Raw genomic sequence first — 20,016 nt, forward strand, 5'->3', positions numbered from 1 at the left:
AGCCTTCGATTCACAATTCCGTATGAGCGAATTTCGAATTTAATTTGAAAAATAATTGAACAATTTCATGTGGAAAATTTACCTTGAAAATACGGAGATATTTCTGGCTTGAAAAATTCAAATTATCTGTATGACTATTTACAATGTTTTTGCAGTCCAATATTATAAGAAGAAAATTGATTTTCTTAAGAAAGTACAAATTCTTCATTTGTAAGGGCGTTGCCATTTTCATGCATCAGTGTTCTGGTTGATTGGGGCGTGACTTAATTTCCCTTCTTTTTTCTGTATACTTAGTTCCCGGATGCTATAATAGTTGATCATCAGCGAATTTGAGTTTTTATTGTTTTGACTTAAAAAAGATTTGTTTTCGAGAAGACCATATTAAAGTATTTTTTATATTTCGGTAAGAGTATACCGTGTGTTTTGCATTTTATGTCGTTCTGGGTTTAGAAACCCACCAATGCAGTGTAGGTTCTCGACGAGTTACCACAGTTTCGATAAGCTTGTTTATGGTTTAGACCCTCTCTATTTTCTTGTATACTGTGCCATTCGCGCTGTTTTTTAGAGACGATCATTTACCTGACTATGCGACTTGTTCCTTATTTGTAACTGTCATTTCAGATTTGTTCATATTTTCGTCCTTATTTGTAATGATTTGTAGGGTGCGGCAAACAGCAAAGCATCTCGGAAAATCTTCAGCATCTCGGAACGTACGTTCCGAGATGCTGAAGTCTAACGATTCAATTTTTCAATATTTATTTTGCATTATGTTTGTCCGAATCTTGATCTTTTGGTCAAATGTTGGGTCCACATGAAACTGTTTTTCTTCTCGGTCATTCTACCAGAATGAGGTTTGGAAGTCATACATTAGGAGAAAAATCGCAGTCATAACAGTATAGTGATTCATTTCCAGTCTGGTAACGAATTTCACTCAATACCAGCATTTAATGTAGTGCCAAACTGAGAGTAATGCACTATACATTTACATGAAAATATTACTCAATAAACAATGAACTGTTTTTATAGAAAACCTTCAGAATAGAGCTGCATCGATTTCCAGGAAAATAAGCACTATCATGAGAGAAAATAAAGTACATACACATGTAACGCTAGAGGAAGCAGGGCGTCTTATCAAATGACCGAAGTGATGGTTAACTACCGCTGATCGCCAGTTAAGCAGTTATCACATAAAGGAACCGAGAAATTGCCACATCATTGTAGAACAGCGAGTTATAGCACAGTGTTTAACGGATAAAACCTCTTTCTTTGTAGATTTTACAGTCCTTCAGTATTACGTTTTGTTATCAATTTCCCTCTCACTTCATCGTTCATTATTTTCCTTATGGTTGCGGCTAATTCCCGACTAAATGGTGCAATTTTTGTTTTAAACCTACAGTAGTTTTCGGCTTATTTGCTCACTTATTCACTTTGAGTCTTATATATCAGTATTACCATAAAATTCATGCATCAGTGTTTCATGTAATTTTAAGTAATTTTAATCATAAATAAAAATAAACGTTCCTAAATAAATACTCTTTGGATAATAATAAACATCAAAGTTAATAATGATAACAATAAAATATATTGTCTTAACCGAATTTTGTAAGACAACTGTATAATTTAACACTGTGGTATAACAATTGTACTGTTTTGTACTGTTATATGACTTTTCTGATCAATATACTTGTGATTATCTAAGTAAATCGCATTTGTTTTTATTTTATTCGTATAATCAGTTTCCATATTTTCCCTGTAATTTCGTTTACGGCAGGTATCTATCCATCTTTTTAGTTTATGTGACAAACTACTTAACAGGCAATTCCTGAGTTCTTGAAATGTACTTCTGTCCTTAAAAGCGGAAGAAATTACTTATGTAAAATGTTTCTTAGATATGATCCATTTTTAAACGAAAAAAATAAATAAATAGTGGGAGCATCCCTCTAAGTTTAGTAGTTCGACCTGGGATAGAGTTCTGGAGAACGAGCTGGCTGCATGGTTGTTTTTCGTGATTTTCCCCATGTGTAACCTGAATATGAGACAGTTTCTCTTAAAAGGTCCTCTACGAAGGTATCCCTCCCCATAGGCAGATAGTGCTTTTTCTTAATCGGTTGACCTAACCTAACCTAACCTGCTAACTAGAATATCATTATAAGTTATGAAATGTTGTGTTGTCTGTGAGGATGTGTTTGGTCGCACTTTGACACACATCTTCAGAAAAAGAAAACTTTGCTTTGTGTATATAATAGTTATTTTAAACTGAATCAGTAGTCGTATATACACTTTTCGATAACTTTTGACCAATAAATTTCAGTTTTCCATCTCTAATATATACAGTGGTGGCCAAAATTGTGGACACTTTTGGAAATTTTTATGTTTTTGAACTTTGTATGCTTATAAAAAATGTTACGTTTCACAATGCAAACTTGTATATATCATTTTAAAGAGAATTTATTACTGAATTCAATACAAAACACAAAATTCAATTATTTGCAATGCAAAAAAGTTAAACCATAATAGTTATGGATATACATTAGATAGTGATGATTGCAGTGAGTTATCAGTACTTAGTAAGGTACCCTTTATTTTTAATTACAGCCTCACATCGACGTTTCATTGAACTGACAAGAGTTTTAAGCTCTTCGTTTGTTATTACATGATGACAGGAAACAATTATAGCCTCAATTAGTTCCCTTTTATTTGATGGGCGCCTCATTCGGACAAGAGTTTTCAAACGGTGCCACAAATTTTCGATAGGATTGAGGTCAGGACTGTTTCCTGGCCATGACAACAATTTAATGCTCTTTGTACGAAACCACTCTTTCGATATTTTGGCCTTGTGGCAAGGAGCAGGATCCTGCTTAAAAATAAACAAAGCATTGTTGGGAAAGATATCTCATGTAAGGTAGATATTTTGGTTCTAGAATAATGTCAATGTATTTTCTGGCATTCAGTGTCCCATCGATGACATGAAAGTGACCAATACCATCTGCTGACATGCATGACCAAATCATAACACTAACTGGGTTCTTCACAGTTGCTTGAATGCAGTCAGGATGTAGCTCTTCTCCTATTCTACGTCTTACATATTTTCGTCCATCGCTACCGAATAACGACATCTTAGTTTCATCACTCCATATAACTTGTGACCACTGATCATCTGTCCAGTTCCTTTGCCCCCTATAGTCTTTTTTTCGTTGCTGAAAATTAAGATAAGGCTTTTTTCGTGGAATTCTACCTCTCAGTCCAACATCTCTTAATTTTCCCCTGATTGTTCTTGAACTGACAGAAACACCAGCATCATTCAGATCACTTCTGATGGCCGCTGATGACATTTTTTTTCTATCTTGGAGACATAGTCTTTTTATTCTTCTGTCATCAATAGATGTGGTGCACCTTTATCGGCCTTTTCCTTTTTTGTTTTTATTGAATTTGTCTCCTGATATCGTAAACAAAACTTTCGATCTCCAGATGTAGTCATTGAACCACCCACCTGTCTTGCTATTTCAGCACAGGAAAGACCACTTTCTCGTAACACAATAATATTACAACTCTTTCTAGGTGTCCAATCTACTCTTTTATTTGATGTCATTGCTTCTTGACTAAATATTAAAATTTTTTTCAAAAATTCCTACTTGTAATTGCAGTGTATAAGAAACAGGTCCTCCTTCTACAGAACAAAGCAAAATAATGAATTGTTTCAAGTGTAAACATGATGTCAGCTTCTACTGGCAGTTACTAACATTTGATTGGTTCTCAGAACAAGAACAGTGATTGGCCAGGAAAGCTAGACATTACAAACCACTTCATAACTGTATTTTTTATTTATATTAAAGTACATATAACTTCTTTTGTATTGCAAATAATTTAATTTTGTGTTTTGTATTGAATTCAGTAATAAATTCTCTTTAAAATGATATACACAAGTTTGCATTTTGCGAAACGTAACATTTTCTATAACCATACAAAGTTCAAAAACATACAAATTTCCAAAAGTGTCCACAATTTTGGCCACCACTGTATATAATATATCTCTATATCACGATTTACACTCTCAAAGTAAGGACGTCAGAAAATTGATTTTTGCAAATATTTAGCATGAAAACTTCAGGTCATAATTTAAGAACGGATTTTCAGCTTAATAACTTGCATAGGGAACCTAACCCTTCTACTTTCATCTCGTCTGTATTCACAGTACGAGATTCTCCTTCACTGTGATTGCATGGGGAGAGAGGGAAATTAGAGAAATGTGATTAAGCGCTGAGTAGATGAAATTGCTAAGGTTGCAACTTACAGAATCGTTAACATGTAAAATTCGTTACTGTTAATTTCACACGGAAGTCTTCTCAGCAGAGTCGTTCCAATTAAAACAGTTCCCGTAAAATTACTCTTCTAAAAGCAATCTTCCTACTAAGATTGTTATAATTAAACATTTAGCTCTCAGATTAATGAATTAGCTTACAATGCAGACTGACAACCCCTCGTAACTATTATGTCATTTATTACGTTACATATTGTGAGTTGGTCGGTGGAAGCCGTCAGGATTTTTTTTTTTTTTTTTTAAATTTTTGTGTAGTCGTATTGCATCGCTATTAACGGCTTAAAAACACAGAAAGCAGGTTAAGCGATTTGCTCGGTGCGTTAAACAAGAAATTGATTATTTTATGGCTGTTTAGATTCAGAATTTGCTAAACCAAATGATATGTACTCTTATATTTCTTAAATGGATGAAAAAACTTAAGTGTAAATATGGTCAAAAATTCAAAGAAGCTCATTTTATATAATGGTTAATTCATTTTAGAATTACCTGAATATAAATTGTTTGTTTAACCCTTTCCGGCACGCTACCTTTTAAAGTTGGAATTTTGATTTAAAAAAAATGTAGGCAGTCTGATTAGGCTTAGAGGAGTTAACAAGTAAAATTTTGTGAAGATAGCACTTATTGTTTTAATTCTGTGGATGTGCCCAAAGTGGGCACACTGATTGAATAGAGCTTCGAAAAGAGTTCTGAAAAGAGCATTGTTGTCAATGAACTGACCGATGAGATGCGGAGAAACAAAGAATACAGACTCTCCCAGTTGTTCTAGATTATCAGTGAGCCCGGTCTGGGCATACCTAGGGTTCGCCGTTTGATTTTAGGTAAGATTTCAAGGTAAAAATTTAAAACTAATATAGAATAAGGTGATTAGCATAGCCAAAAAATCTAACATAGAAATTTCTTTTCAAACAATTCCTTTTATACCCTAAAAAAATCTCGAAGATTTCTTTGAAAAATGAGGGGCTTAAAAAACTCAACATGGCTAAAATATATGGACTGGTTTGTGTTGATCTGCCATCTACTATAAATATAGAAGGTTCAGAGTAACCTATAGTAAGCTATAAATCCCTTTTCATTCAATTTTTCTGTGCATACAGAAAGAAATTTTTAGGTGTGTCAAGACCGGACACACTGTGCCTCAAAAGGTTAACATGCATTGATTTTACTGATAGCAGAAATGTAAAAACGGCGATATGGATCTAAGATGATTGACGTGAGCGCGACATTATAATCTCTGTGGAGTGGATTTTGAAATCTTACATGTGCTTTTAGGCGGAACAGCGTGTTTCGGCTTGAATAGACACTTTTCTCTACCTCTGAATGGCAACATGAAAATCAGTAGAGCACTAAGTGGCAACAGTCTGAACTAGAACTTGCTTTCGATTTGTTTGGTGCAGCTCGATTGCTGCTGATGAGGTGTTAAATAGATTCTAGATTAGAATAATTTGTTTTAATATTCTATTAAATTCTCTTTTAAACTAGATTGAATGTTAATTTAAACAGGAATACCGCTGTACCACACATGTAAATATTTTGATTTATTTCAGAATGTTATTAGATACTAATACGTCTATTAAACACAATGACTTACCTATTGTTTTGAAAGTCACGTTTGCAAAATACGTAGATTTGTACGAATCACACGCACACAAACAAACAAATGGTTGCTTTTCCTTTACATATTGGAAATTGAAGTGTATCCAACTAGTGTAATTTCATCGATCCTTGGAACCCCATGGGATGGTTTTTCGAAATCTTATGGAGCTAATGACTTGACTTCATCTAGTTTTCAAGGGAAAGTATGCAAAATTTCGATATCGGAAAAACTGTATGAATTACACGGCTGTATAACACTTGCAGAATTCGATGATAAAAATACAGGCCTGACCATTATTCCTCAAGATATAAAAGGCCGCCGGCACACGTGTTTGTAGGATTTATAACTCATCATTAGCTTTCAGTTGACTTCAGAATGTTAAATAAATTTTTCCAAGAGAGGATTAGCTGAGCTGGAGAGGTGGAAGTCATGTACTCGTTATAACCGGGGTTTGCTCGTTAAAACCGAATTATGGTCTCATAAACTTAACATTGTACCAACAATGTATTTTCGATTTCCTCGATAAATGCGGATTCCCGTTAAACCAGGGCTCGTTATATGCGAGTTGTACTGTATCTTTTGATGTCTTGGAGAACCGAGTAGATAAAAATGATAAAATTATCAGCAGTATTTTGTATAATTGTATTCAGGAATACTATAAAATTTAATGATTTCTAATTAAAAGTTCAAATTTTAGAGTCGGCTCAAAATATTTCTAATATAAAGCAAAATTTCGTTAGTAAAAAAGAATTTCGTCACACTCACTCATTCACTCCTTAAATAATGCTAATTTCCTTTATCAGCAGACAGGAATGATAATATGATGAAAATATTGTAGAACTGGATGATTTATATTTTTATCACTTTAAATAAAAAATAACGTTATCACTTCCAAGACATAAATTTCGTATTCGCAATATCAGAATCCATATGTTTTCAAAATCTTTGGCATTTTTCCACGGAAAACTAATCTAAGCATGGCTAAAGATATTTTATACTGATATCAGATCTCAAAAGCAATCAATTATACTCTTATGTGCCGAAATCCAAAAGAATGTAATTCTTTTTTAGCGGTAGATTTAGCAGTTCAGTCGAGCATATTATGGACGCACGCAAAAAAATACTTTAGGAATTTTAAACTAAGAATTTCTAACCGAAATATCAAACATTTTAGCTGGGAAAGAATCTAAACTTTCTTTAACGCACTGTATTTCTTTGTCTTGGCTACTTTCAGATACCTGTATTTCAGTATTATTCTAAGATAAAACATTTTGCTCTTACTTTGCTCCTGGATTTAGCTAGCTGTTTTCTCCTCTTTATAGATTCATGTTCGGGAGCTTGCAGGGTTTAGTAAGTTTATGCATTCTTTATAACATCTGGAAATGCAAAAAGTAGATTGATGTTTTATAAACAGCCCAATATACCTACTGCAAGATTTTGTATTCTTAAATTAGGTTTAGTCACAGATATGAACTAGAAGCTTTTATCTTAAAGTATTTAAAACATAAATGAGTACATAAATAAATTTTTATTAATTCTGGAAATCTGAAATTACATCCTAACATATTGAGAACAATTTTGTTTTTAATACAATTTTTTTTAAAAAATATATAAAATATAAAAAACGTTCATATAGCTTGTTCCTCATAATAAACAGAAATAATATTCATTGTTGCTAATTCACAAATTGAACTGTTTTACGAATATTACAGAAGCAGAATCAACAGCAGATTTAAGTTCTTTTTTAATTTAAAGGCTTCTTTTTGATTAAAATAAATTAACCTTTTAGTTGAAAAAAAATCAGTTTCAGTTTTAAATTATCGGGCATTCGTTTCTGCATTTCTTTCATAAATACATAAACAGAAATCATATCATAAATTTCATAAATACTACAAACAGAAAAGTATCAAAATTCCAGATAAATATATGATCGTTTAAACAAAATAAAAGAATGCAATTTTTTATACATTTGAATCATTGAATGTTTAAAATTAATATTCTAATTTTATTTAATGTGATTGATATATATGCATAAGAAAAAGAAATATATATATATATAGAATCAACACTGATTAAATGAGGATAGTTTTCTAACAGAAATATACATAATTAAAACAACGGAATCAAAAACTTGGATCACAAAACTGAAATTAAAAGTATATTAATACAAAAATAAAGAATATTTTCATAAATTCAAAACAAAATTCACTCGAATTAAATAAGGAGTGATAATTCTTTGGACATTATCAAGGACCGGTCGGAAAAATGATCAACATAGCTGCCTTTATTATTTATATCTGCGCAAATTCCGAAAATGTTTAAGAAATTCCTTAAACTTAATAATAATAATGAAGATATCTCATCTTCATTATTATTATTAATATGTCATCAAGATACCTATCGACTATTCCCAGGAATCATCAAGATTGTACCTACTATTCCAAGGGATTAAACTCTATGTGAGATGAATCTTTATTCCATGATTTCATCTTTTATTATTCGAAATTCTGCACCAGTGCTTAATTTAGGTGTAATGCACGAAGAAATCCAATAGAAAGGTAAATCAATCAGAATACAATTACGATTACATTTATAAGTAAACATCTTAATTTTCTGTAAATATTGCTGCCATTTCCATTGGAATATGCTCCTTCTGTAAATGCAAACAAAATGATCCGACTGACGTTACCACACAGGCACTTCAATATACCGCGTCGCAAAGGCTTCAAGTTGGTGCGTTTAAAAATTCTTCAAATAAATATTTTTATATCAATGGTAAATCTAATGAAATCCAGTAAAAGTAAAACTCTGTTATCTTCTTAAAGAAATTTTATCTTTTGCTTTTCATAGCAGTTTCAGGAAACCTCGAAATAATGAAATAATAAATTATAAATATTAGTTTTTCATAAATATTTTTTAAACATTGACATATACTAACACGTAATTACGTTACGTAAAAAATTATAACAGATAACTATCTCCATGTCAACTGCAAATCAGTTTCTTTTCGGAATATCAGAGATTTTATTTTTATAGAACTATTTGGCTGTAACAGAAATATTTTATCGAACGCCATCTAGTGGCGACGAGAACAACTTACAAGCAGCCGACCTCCAGCTGGATAGGATAGGTTTTTCACTATTATGTCTCCGTAACTCTAACGTTAATTTTAAATGTTAGGTCTTCCGTTTTAGTGTATGTTCTGTTCTGATCTGTATTTTCTTTGTAACTGTTCCTGTGCTCTATTAATAAATACTTTTAGAGCTAGCCGGCTTTTGTGTTTATAGAATAACGGGTATACAGACAAATAAATTACTACTAAAGTTTTAAAGATCTGCTAAAGTTTTCGCAAAAAAGGCATGTCATCAGATAGATCCATCTAGAGAATTGAGTTGTTGGTTTGACCTTATATATGGTATTTCTTGGGATCTCCGAACAGAATGGAACTAATATATGTTTTCTGGATTTATTTTTTAATTCATCCATGATGATTCTATTGCGATAGCTTCTCTCTGAAAATGTAAGTCTTTACAAACCAGGGCAATATCATTTGCTTTTCCCTACTTGATCACAGTCACGTGGTTTTAGCATATCATCAATAAAAATATTAAATACTTTAAGACCCAGAGTAGATCCTTGGAATGCCACTGCTGTAAGAATATTTAATTGATTATAATATATTTCTTCAACTTGTGTCATGAATACTCAGATAAAATATAACTCCAGATGAGATGAACCACCGATAGTGAGACGTGATAAGAGAGCAACTTAAATATGACGCATGTAAAGCAATCTTCCGTCAAAAGTTTTTTAACGTCCAGAAAGCAAGGCGGAATAGTTTCATTTTTGCTAAAAGCTTTACTGAATGTTTTTAACAATTCCAAGTATTTGATGAACTTCAGAAGGATGCTTAAACTATAATAAAAAACTGACTATTTATAGTGATTAAAATGATTTTGTTGCTAATGATTATGCAAAGACCTTTTTTAAATGGTTTCTTCTGTTGACAGATACTTATTGTTATTAATCTCTTCGTCGTCCGTCACGCGTCTAGCGCGTTCAAGTGAAACTTCCGCAGAGCGGCCGTAACGCGTCTACATTTTAAACGTTTAAAACACTTTCTAAATGTTTACTTGTTTGAGTTTTTATTTTTGTCTGTTCTAATACCTACTAGTGGGCAGCACTAATCAGGCATTCTATTTCCAACTGAATTTGCCCGGGTTCTATGAATATTCGCGCCATTTTACATAAGACAGTAAGAGATGGCTTCAACGTCTACTCAGCAGAAAAGAGAAAAAATGAGGTTGTGAATTGGAAAGACAAGAAGGATATACGTTTGATGAGTACAGTCCATAATAACTCCATGATTGATGTTGGGACACGGAAAAGAAGTGTAAAAACCAATAATTGTAAAAGATTACAACAACAAAATGGGAGGAGGAGACCGCCTGGATCAGATGTTATCAAATTATCCTGCTGTGAGAAATAAGCAGAGATATTATTATTTTTTCATTATGCTTTATTTCCTTATAATTTTACTTAATATTCATTGGCATTCATCCACTAGGAAAGTCATGTATGGAAAGTTATGATGTACAGAGAAAACAACATTACACGTTACGAAAAACAGACGGCCGCTGGGGGAAAATTTTCGTGGACAGGAGAGGACGGCGAAAGGGTTAAGTGCATTTAATAACATTTTTATACATTTTATCACTTTATCATTGTAGAAGTGTATTAGCAAGGTAAGCAGCCTGCAGACATATCTTTAAACTTCTTCATAAAAATGTTTTTCAGCAAAACATGTGCATCTTTTCTCCCTTAAATTGTGTAATTAGTACCAGGAGAGATTTAATTGACAAAGCCACCGAATTTTGTGTAAAAGGAAGTCTATTACGCAAATAATAGACTTACGAAGCTTAGAAATTATCAATCGCAGTGAAGCAATTAATAAGATTTAATTCTTTTTATTAATAAGAAGATTACTTTTAATTTTAAAATTTATTCTAAGAGCAAAATTTTGAACAACGAAATGTACTTAAATACAAACTAGTTGCTAGGAACTTAACTGTTTTAAGATGGAAATTTTCTGTAACAAATTCCACTTTTTCTGCCAATTTAAACACACTCTTCAGCACACAACTGGCCATCATTAAAAATATTTCAATTAGATTTGCGATTTAAAACAGGGCAAAGAATTCAATAGTCAGACATATTTTAGTACATATGTTCTGCAAATAATGATTGCTGAAAGATGTTAACCGCATTTTAAGTATTCATTTAAATATCAGCCATTGTTTTCAGTCTCATTAGATATGAAATTGATAAAAAAGATAAAAAGAAATTATAGCATTATTAAAATAAATGCTTTTCATTACTATTTTCTTTTTTCTTGCTTTGAGATTTACAAATGTTTGAAATTTTATCTTTTACATAACAAAAGAATATTTTATTTCGATAATTTGGAAGACTGCCTGCTGAATTTCTCCTACCTTTACTATTATTTAAATTTGGAAATTTAATGCATATTTAGTAGTATTCATAACTTCATTCTCCTCTTTTACATTTTAAAAAGATACTTTAATAAAAAAAAGCACTGTAAGTATAATTTTATTTCTGAAAGAGATACATTTCTTCATTTATGAAAAGCAGGCACAATGAGATGATTGTAGAGTCACATACCTCTTGCATCATTAACGTTAGACAGACATATCTCTGTATCACTAAAAATACACTTCTATATTAGCATTACTTTCTAGTTTTATTTGTTTTCTGTATATGCAATTACTAAGGACAAATTTTCTTTTTGTCAATTTCCGAAATTCTTCAATGAAAGAAAGAAATTTAAATATAGCCACTTTAAAAAATATTGTTACGAATTTGGTATTTAAAAAGCTAATGTTAGTTCAATTACAAATTAAATGGTTTTATTTCTCGCGCAGTGCAGCGCGTGACGAATATTAAAAGAAAGCTAAGCCGGAAAATTGAAAATACAAGAGCGCGTGCATTAAATAAATAAATATCTCTTTTTGATTTCGAGAAAGTACTGGAAAATTCTAGCGCGTGATTTTAAAATCTTATAAAAGGAGGAAAACATCTCAGTTTGTAGTAGTTGCTTAGTTTGTTGTTGTTTAGAAAACTGCTGTTGTTGATTATAGCGAATTCGCGGATTAGCGTTCTTTAGCTGTTTTGAATTACGTTCTATTGTACATTTGAGTAGTTAAAAGATAACTACTGTGAGATATTGTAATACTGCATGATAATTTGAGAAAATTTAAGCATTTTTGTTGTGATAATAATAAATTTTTGTTCATTTTTCATTGGACTTGTGCATTCATTTCATAACGAACCCGTACGCACGCAACAATATTAATAGAAATTTATTTTAATTATCATTTATGTTATTATTATACTTTTATTGCTGTTGTGCTTACGTAACAAGCTATGATGCTTTTATTTAGCAATTAGCCTGACTGACTTTATTATAAATTTTCCCCTTAACTTAAATTTTATTATTACTATGAAATAAAAGCGTTGGTAGGTTTCTTAATGGTCGGTTTAAATTTGAACATTGCTATTTTTTTTTTTTTTTAATTTATTACTTCTAAGTTCTACTACGATAAGGTCGCTATCTTTGTTTCAAATCATCTACATTCACTCATATCAGAAGGTTTTGCAAATGGGAATCGCGAACAGGGAGTTTAAATATTTATGAAAATGAATTACAATTCATGTAGCTTTAAGCGAAGAGGTCACTGCGGTTTAGGATTATTCGTGCCGAAATAATTAATTGCATTTAAAATGAAAGTAGAAACAAAAGGCAGCAACGAATTAACTGCCGTCCTAAATGGTCAATGAAACTATCTATAAGTAGGTTCGAAAAAGATTAATACCTAGTATTTTTTTTATAATTTTAAACTAAAAGTTAAAGTTAAGAGTTAAAACTTTTGATAACTGTAAAAGGGCAGACCATTGATTTGCTACAAATTCAGTTTTGTTACATGCTGGTGTTGTTACCAGTAGTCCTGATCAGGTCCTGAGCAGATCAAGGCTAAGGGCCAAGGGGTAGTGGCTGTATTGGGGCTATGCCTTTGCCACCTTATAGATGACAAAGCAAATTTGCTCTAATCCACCAAATTCTGTTGAAGTACAACCCAAGTACAGATTAGGGAAACCCCTAACCCCTGATGAGCAGTGTGGGAGCAGATTTTGGTTAGATAATATTTTAAATATCAGCAACCGTAACAGCACTACAGATTTACAAATATACATGCTTTCTCTGGGACTCTAGGCTGAAGCCAAAACCAACGAAATAGTAAGTAGCCCGCATTATCAACCACCATACGGATCAAAATAAGTTTTTTATAAGTTCAAAAAATAAACGACACTTTTAAGTTTTACATTTTTCTTTGATTGCAGTATGTCAAATAACAATATGTTGATTTTATTCTTGCTCTGAATAAGTTTGCTTCAACAAGAGCGATCAATCGCCGACAATTTTCAAGTAACTCATGTTACTCATGTTAATACTTTGCTTGAATCTCGTTGGTATTTATAACATGGAATTGGCGGAGGTATGTGCTGGCCGCCATGAGATTTTTCCAATATTTCGTGAATGCATTACATAAGTTATTCAAGGAACATGTAAAAATAAAACCACATATTTTTTTCCTCCTTCTGTAAGGAACATTCGAGAAATTCAACATGGATTAAAAACTATTTTTATTTGAAAGAATACTCCGAAGTTTAACAACTGTAAAAATTAAAACGCTATTTATGAAACAGTAAGAGACTATCTGACGTTTAATTATATTACATTTTTAATTTTCCAGTGGCATTATAATAAAATTCTGCGCTATTTGCTTGGTTATTTAACTGCAGAATAGGAAATAAGTTGCAACTTGTAATGCACCATTCAGCTTCAAATTATGCTGTCAATTATTAGAGGTGTTAAAACAAAAAGAATCAGACGATAATTTTCGTAACTCTTTAGGAATAATTTCGAAGGTTCTATACAAATTTATGAAGATTACCTTTAATTTTTATTGCTTTAGCATCTTTAATAAACGTGATTCGGCACGTTATTTTTTAGTTACTGTTAATGTTTGTAATAAAGAGGAGTAATTTTGGAAAAATAAAGGTTCATTTTTAAAAGTGAGCTTGTTAGAACATTTTCTAAAATAAGTGTTTACCTCATTTGCAAAAAAGAAATCATAATCGGAAGCTTCAATTAAAGCTTTTAATTAGTCTAAGATACGGCAATGACTCGGAAAGCAATTATGTCCAGCAGATGTATAGAAAAATAAATAAATATTGTGCAATTTAACTACAATTATAGGCACCTAAATCTTTTAAAGTAGTTAAGTCTTTTAATTAAAATGCACATAGATTACAACAGAGCCGGCGTATTTATCGAGCTATTAATTTCCTTTCTTTTAGTTGCTGCATTAGACATACGAATTTGTTTTTCCCAGGAGGCTCTAGTAATATTTATGTCTTCTGAATCTTTAGTATTCATAAAATATTATTTATTAACAATTATTATATTCATCAATACACCTTTCAGTAAATACACCTTTCAGTTCATTCGCCTTTCAGATAAGTAACCATCAGAGTTAACCGTCATAAACCTCACGTAGTCATAAATGCAAATGCTGCGCACATAAAGCTTATCATCTCTTATAGACACATATTGCTTATTCGTTCTATTGGAAAACTCAAACAAAAAAACAAAAACAAAAAAAAAGTTAGTGTCATATTCATAAATTTGCAGGACTTCGAATATTTTAGTCTTCTTCCTCAGTTGAAGTGCACATGACGAAAGAGAAGCATGTACTAAGACGAAACAGTGACAGGAAGGAAGTCAAGCTATTGGCGCCATCTGTTGATGAAAAATGGAAAAAGTACGAATTAATTTCCTGAAAAGCTGAGAGTAAAGACGGATTGGAAGTAGGATCGTTAACTAGAACTGAAAGATTTTTTATGGATGTGGAGCGCTCCAAGAAAATCTAATTCGCCATTGGAAGATTTTTTTAATACTTCTGGCTGCAGAAAAATGAAAAATTAAATGTTTCTTGCAAATAGTGTTGGGCAGCATAGGATTTATGTGCTTGGTTTTTCCGAACACATATATTATGTTCCTTTGTACGAAATTTAACACAGATAGTTCTTGTGTACTTCCATTAATCCAAATAAAACAAACAAACAGACATACCGACAGAAAGTCATTCAAGAGTCTCGAGTCTAGTGAAAGCAACTAGATCAACAGTAGTAACAGAAATTAAATTTATCCATGATGTGAAAATAATACCTATTCTAGTTTTAATAACAAAAGCATAAACTTGTTCAAATGTGGGGTATTACTTGCAAATAAAATTGCATATTCTAAGACCCTAAAGGATATTAGAATCTATTTTGGAAATTAAACGTTTTGCGAATAGAGATCTCAAATACTCTTTGATAATGATATGCATGATAAATATGCTTTAAAATTGTTTCAGGGCGAATTACTTGACAACAGGCCGGGAGTGATAAAGCCACAATTTTATCTAAAGCTACAGTTTTAGGATATAAACTTTAAAAAAAATACTGATGAAAATATGCTTTAATGCCTTCACAGAAATGGATATTTTTTTTTTTTTTTTTCAAGAATTCACTCCGTAATTCCTGGTAGCAATTATGTTAGAGTTTTGTTAGGTACTGTTTATTCTGCTGCTCTGCGAGTTCTATTTATGCTGCTTATTACACCGCTCTTAAGCAAAAATAATTAATTTTTAATGTGTAGTTTTCCTTCGTAGGTATTATGCCATTATTTATCCTCTGAGTGGCCGATGGACCAAGACAAGAGGGCGATTAGTTATTTTTCTGATTTGGGCCTGTTCGTTAGGATTCTCGAGCTTTCAATTAGTCCATGGCCGAGCAGAAAAGTTCTTGGTTGGTGGACAAGAAGTTTACGATTGCAACGAAATATGGGATGAAGTGGAAGGAAAGGTGAGTAAAATATTTCTGTTTTATTATAAGTTTTATATCAATATGTGAAGAGCTAATTATTTTTATTAATATAAGAAACATTCGTAATAAATATTTGGACTCACAATAGAATCAATTAAGTATTGTGACTTTATATACATAACATCAAGATTGCTGCTTAATATTATTTAAAATATTTAATTAATATCTGAGCTCCAGTTTTATGGCATTTATAAAACCCATTTAAACATTCTATTTTTATACATTTATCTTTCAAAACTAGCACGTGATAACCTTCAAAGCTGCTGCTTAATGTTAGAGATTAAAATTTACAGTATTTATAAAATTAATTTAAATTATTCAAATTCTATATCTCAAAAGTGCTACTATGTGTTCTAATTTATATGGAATAGAGTAAATCTTTACCAAACGTAGTGGTTGCGTCATTGATATGCTGTGCGTACAAAAACGTTCCTCTCTGTTATAGTTTTGTGTAAAAATGTGTAGGTAAAATTCAGATAAAGAGTTTATGTATCATTTAAACAAACCTAAATATTATTCCAATTAAAAGGGAAAAAACGAAATAAATAGTAATTGAAAAGATTTTAATACTGCTTAATAAGTATATGATATAACTATTTTTTTAAACGCAGGAGAATTTTGCTAACATCATTGACTAACTCCACACTATTTATAAATTTTTTGATAATTAGGACTGTTGAATGGCTTAGAAACTACGGGTTTTAACCTTTTAAAACTTTTAACTTAACCAACTTTAACCTGACCGACTGGTGCCAGACGAACTAACAAAAAAAATAAATAATCATTAATAGTTTAATTAAGGCATATAAATGTCTTTTTATCATTAAACCCAAACATATAAATCAAATCATTAATCGTATAAGTTGTTAGTACAAATGGGTGCGCTGTAAAGCCACCCCCCCCAAAAAAAGGAAAAAACAATAACACCAAATTCCCTAAAACTCCATGTTTCTTAAAAGCCTCCCGGCTCAAAAAAAATGGAGTGACATGACAGGCAACCGTAAATTACATGCAAAATAAGTAAACAAATGCAATTAAAAATTTCAAACAAACACATTTATTTAAGTTTCTTGAATATTATATTTCACATAGCTGCGTAAACTGGTCATTTTCTTAAAATTAACCTTAAGATGAAAAATATATATCTCATTCCAAAATTAACATACTCATATTAATTTGTAAGTTTACTATTTATTAACATTCAATAGCTCACTAATTAAGCTGGTGAAACCTTCATTTATAGATTTTAAAATAACTGGTCATTATTCAAAATATTCTAATCACTTCATAGTTTACATATATAAAATAAATAATTATTACTTCTATGGAGTTAGAGAACATAGAGAGGTAGAGAAATTTTAAAATCACTCACAGATTTTCCGGAGCATTGTGTCCTCAAAGAGTGTCCAAAATATCTGTTCACAGAGGATGTCTCTCTCCTGAAACCAACACCGTCATAATTCCGTTGGTCTTACGTCATAAAATCAGCATAACAGGATGGAGACAATTCTTCCGCTCTGAATGACAACCTCTCGATGAAAACACTAATGAAGTAGTCCCTACAATCATGAATTCTATAGTAATGCTGGTAGAAGGATCGGCGAAGACTGCACGACCGGAAACCAGGCAATATAGCGGTCCAGAACACTGGTAACTTCAGCTATAAGGAAAAGACGGCGAGCCCCTAACATAACAACTTCAGGAATAACATCTGGCATAACAACTCCAGGAATGTCCATTTTGGATACCGAAGAGATTGCACTAATTTTCTTCCTCCAGTCGGACAACGCATAAAAACTTAGCAGCGGCAAGACAAAGCCGCAACAGAGCATCGTCCAACGATCTCTCCTTCACTAATTTACCTTTCCAGAACCCAAATGCGCCTCAAAAGTCTTCGGCAAAATACACTTCGGTTTACACTTTTAATCTTCTATCAATAAAAAGACTCTTTTAGTAGCCAAATAGTGGTAGTTAGTATAACCAAATCTTAGTAGCAAATTCTCATCCAAAGAAACGCCAAGATCAAAACCATAACCGCAGCCCGCTGGTTCACGGCGCTTGCGAGAGCAAGACCCGCAAGTGGTCAGGCCTCCACACTCTTTTGACGCTACATTTTTCTTCGCAAGCCCAATCTGAATCAATTCTCACTTCTCACTTCGTGTAGAGAAACTCTCCGCCCCCATTTGTTCATAGCTTAAAAGATAACATAAAATTAAATTTCACCAACCCTAGACTCTCACTTTATCTTTAGCTGAGAAAATTACACCCCCACAACGAATCCGAAACAAGGCAATTTGACAAAACAACGGACATCTGTACTTGGGAAAACGTGGGAAATAGACCCCCCCCCCAGCTAACAAGCGGAAACTAACGAAGAAATCAAATTGGATAAACTTGCAGGAAGTTCCTGAAGGAAATTTAAATAAAGCAATGCAATATACACAAAGCAAAAAAAGCAAGTGAAGACTATTAAGCCGATTTACGATTTCCTCCACAGCCCTATTAGTAAACGATATCCCCCCCCCCAGCGAAATGCGACAAACACCCTAACTGCCTTCAGTTCTTCTGTTAGTAAAAAGGAAAAGCCATAAACAAGATGTCTTCTCCGTAAAGTTTCTTGTCTTTGTTACAAAATCAACCGTTGCAAGAACAACCAGCTAAAGCTTTTAATATTTTACAATTACTCTCTTTCCAACTTCAGACATAAATGAATAGAAATAAAAATACTTGATTAATGGTACTTAAAACAAAAAAATTAATATACTTAATAATTCGCGACATGACAGGCCAGAGTTTTTCAGTGCCTTCCAGAAAGCGTTCTCTTAGTTTTTCATTTAGGTCAATCTAAATTGGATAAGTTAGACAGCTTCTATGACTTTTTTAGTAATAAGTTTGTAGAGACATTAGGATGTTTTTGGAAACAAGACAGATGAAAGATTAGCAACCGCCTTCGCCGGGATAAAAACCACGGACCTCTAGAATACCGGCTCAGCGCGCAGAACCACTACACCACGAAGGCACACTAGGGAGGCGGGAGAAATACCTTATAAGTTTTTTAACAATTTAAAACGCCTTTAACTTCCAAGGCTTGTTAGTTAAAGGCGCTTTATCTTCTTCATTTTGTTGCTTTCACAATCGACTTGCATTATAAAATCGTCGAATATTTCATTCGTCTTTTTTTCGATTAATTGTTTGATTTCTATTTCATCCATATCTTGCGTATCAATGAAAGCCTATTCCAATGTTGGACATATTAAATGGAAACACTTAAGTTAATGCGCATGTGCGAAATAGTATTCTAAAAAATCCATCATTGGCAGGGGGTTTACTGTAGCATGATGATGTTTGCTTATAATATGATGATGTTTGATTATAATATGATGATGTTTGATTATAATATGATGATGTTTGATTATAATATGATGATGTTTGATTAGTATAATGTTACAGTTCAATATAAATGTACTGCTCCAGTATAACATTGAAGGAGAATATTAGAAAATATTTCGAGGTACTCAGCACTTTATTTTACATTGTTAAACATTTGTTTTAGTATCTGTACTTTAACTGAAAATATATTATTTGACTTTTTTTAAATATGCACGCAGGTGAAAACGTATATGCAGCCAGAACGAACTGAGCCACAACTACAAAATTTGGTTCTACTCGAACACTTCTAATCTTCGAATAGATAAAACAATTGGTCAAAAACTGGGAGGGGAAAAAACTTTTTTTACGAGCAGCAATACAATCAGTAGGAGGTAAAGCCTTCCCTGGCAACTATACAAGCTGATATTGGGTTGGGCATGGAGTCTCTTAAAGTTGCCAATGTCCTTTGCAGAAGATTGTGCAACAAATGAAGCAATTGTTCAGCGAGTTGGGACGTATATGTGCACTGCTTCACTGCTTAATGTGCCTTTCCAACATGTTTGATAAGCGAGAGATCTGGAGATTTGGCAGGCTAGTCGAGGATATTAACACATCAAAGGCATTGTTGGAAAAAGCAATCCTGGCCGAGCGTTGTTCAAAATGTCGTCAATGTACCTGCGAGCAGTACCTCGCAGCAGATTGGTGAACGACTGTCCCAAGTGAT

General features: G+C 32.4%; 1 protein-coding gene across 1 annotated transcript in view; it reads left to right on the forward strand.

The window, feature by feature from the left end:
- Nucleotides 1-20,016, forward strand: part of LOC118190346 (substance-P receptor-like) — a 347,815-nt gene that overhangs the window by 255,749 nt on the left and 72,050 nt on the right. The window contains exon 3 of the mRNA XM_085819277.1: nucleotides 15,710-15,902. Coding sequence (XP_085675403.1) covers nucleotides 15,710-15,902 — 193 coding nt within the window. The remainder of the gene's footprint in view (nucleotides 1-15,709; nucleotides 15,903-20,016) is intronic.

The sequence above is a fragment of the Stegodyphus dumicola genome, chromosome 6 (genome assembly GCF_044657685.1).
Source record: "Stegodyphus dumicola isolate Sdum_Otavi_A_Nest chromosome 6, ASM4465768v1".
Lineage (NCBI taxonomy): Eukaryota > Metazoa > Arthropoda > Arachnida > Araneae > Eresidae > Stegodyphus > Stegodyphus dumicola.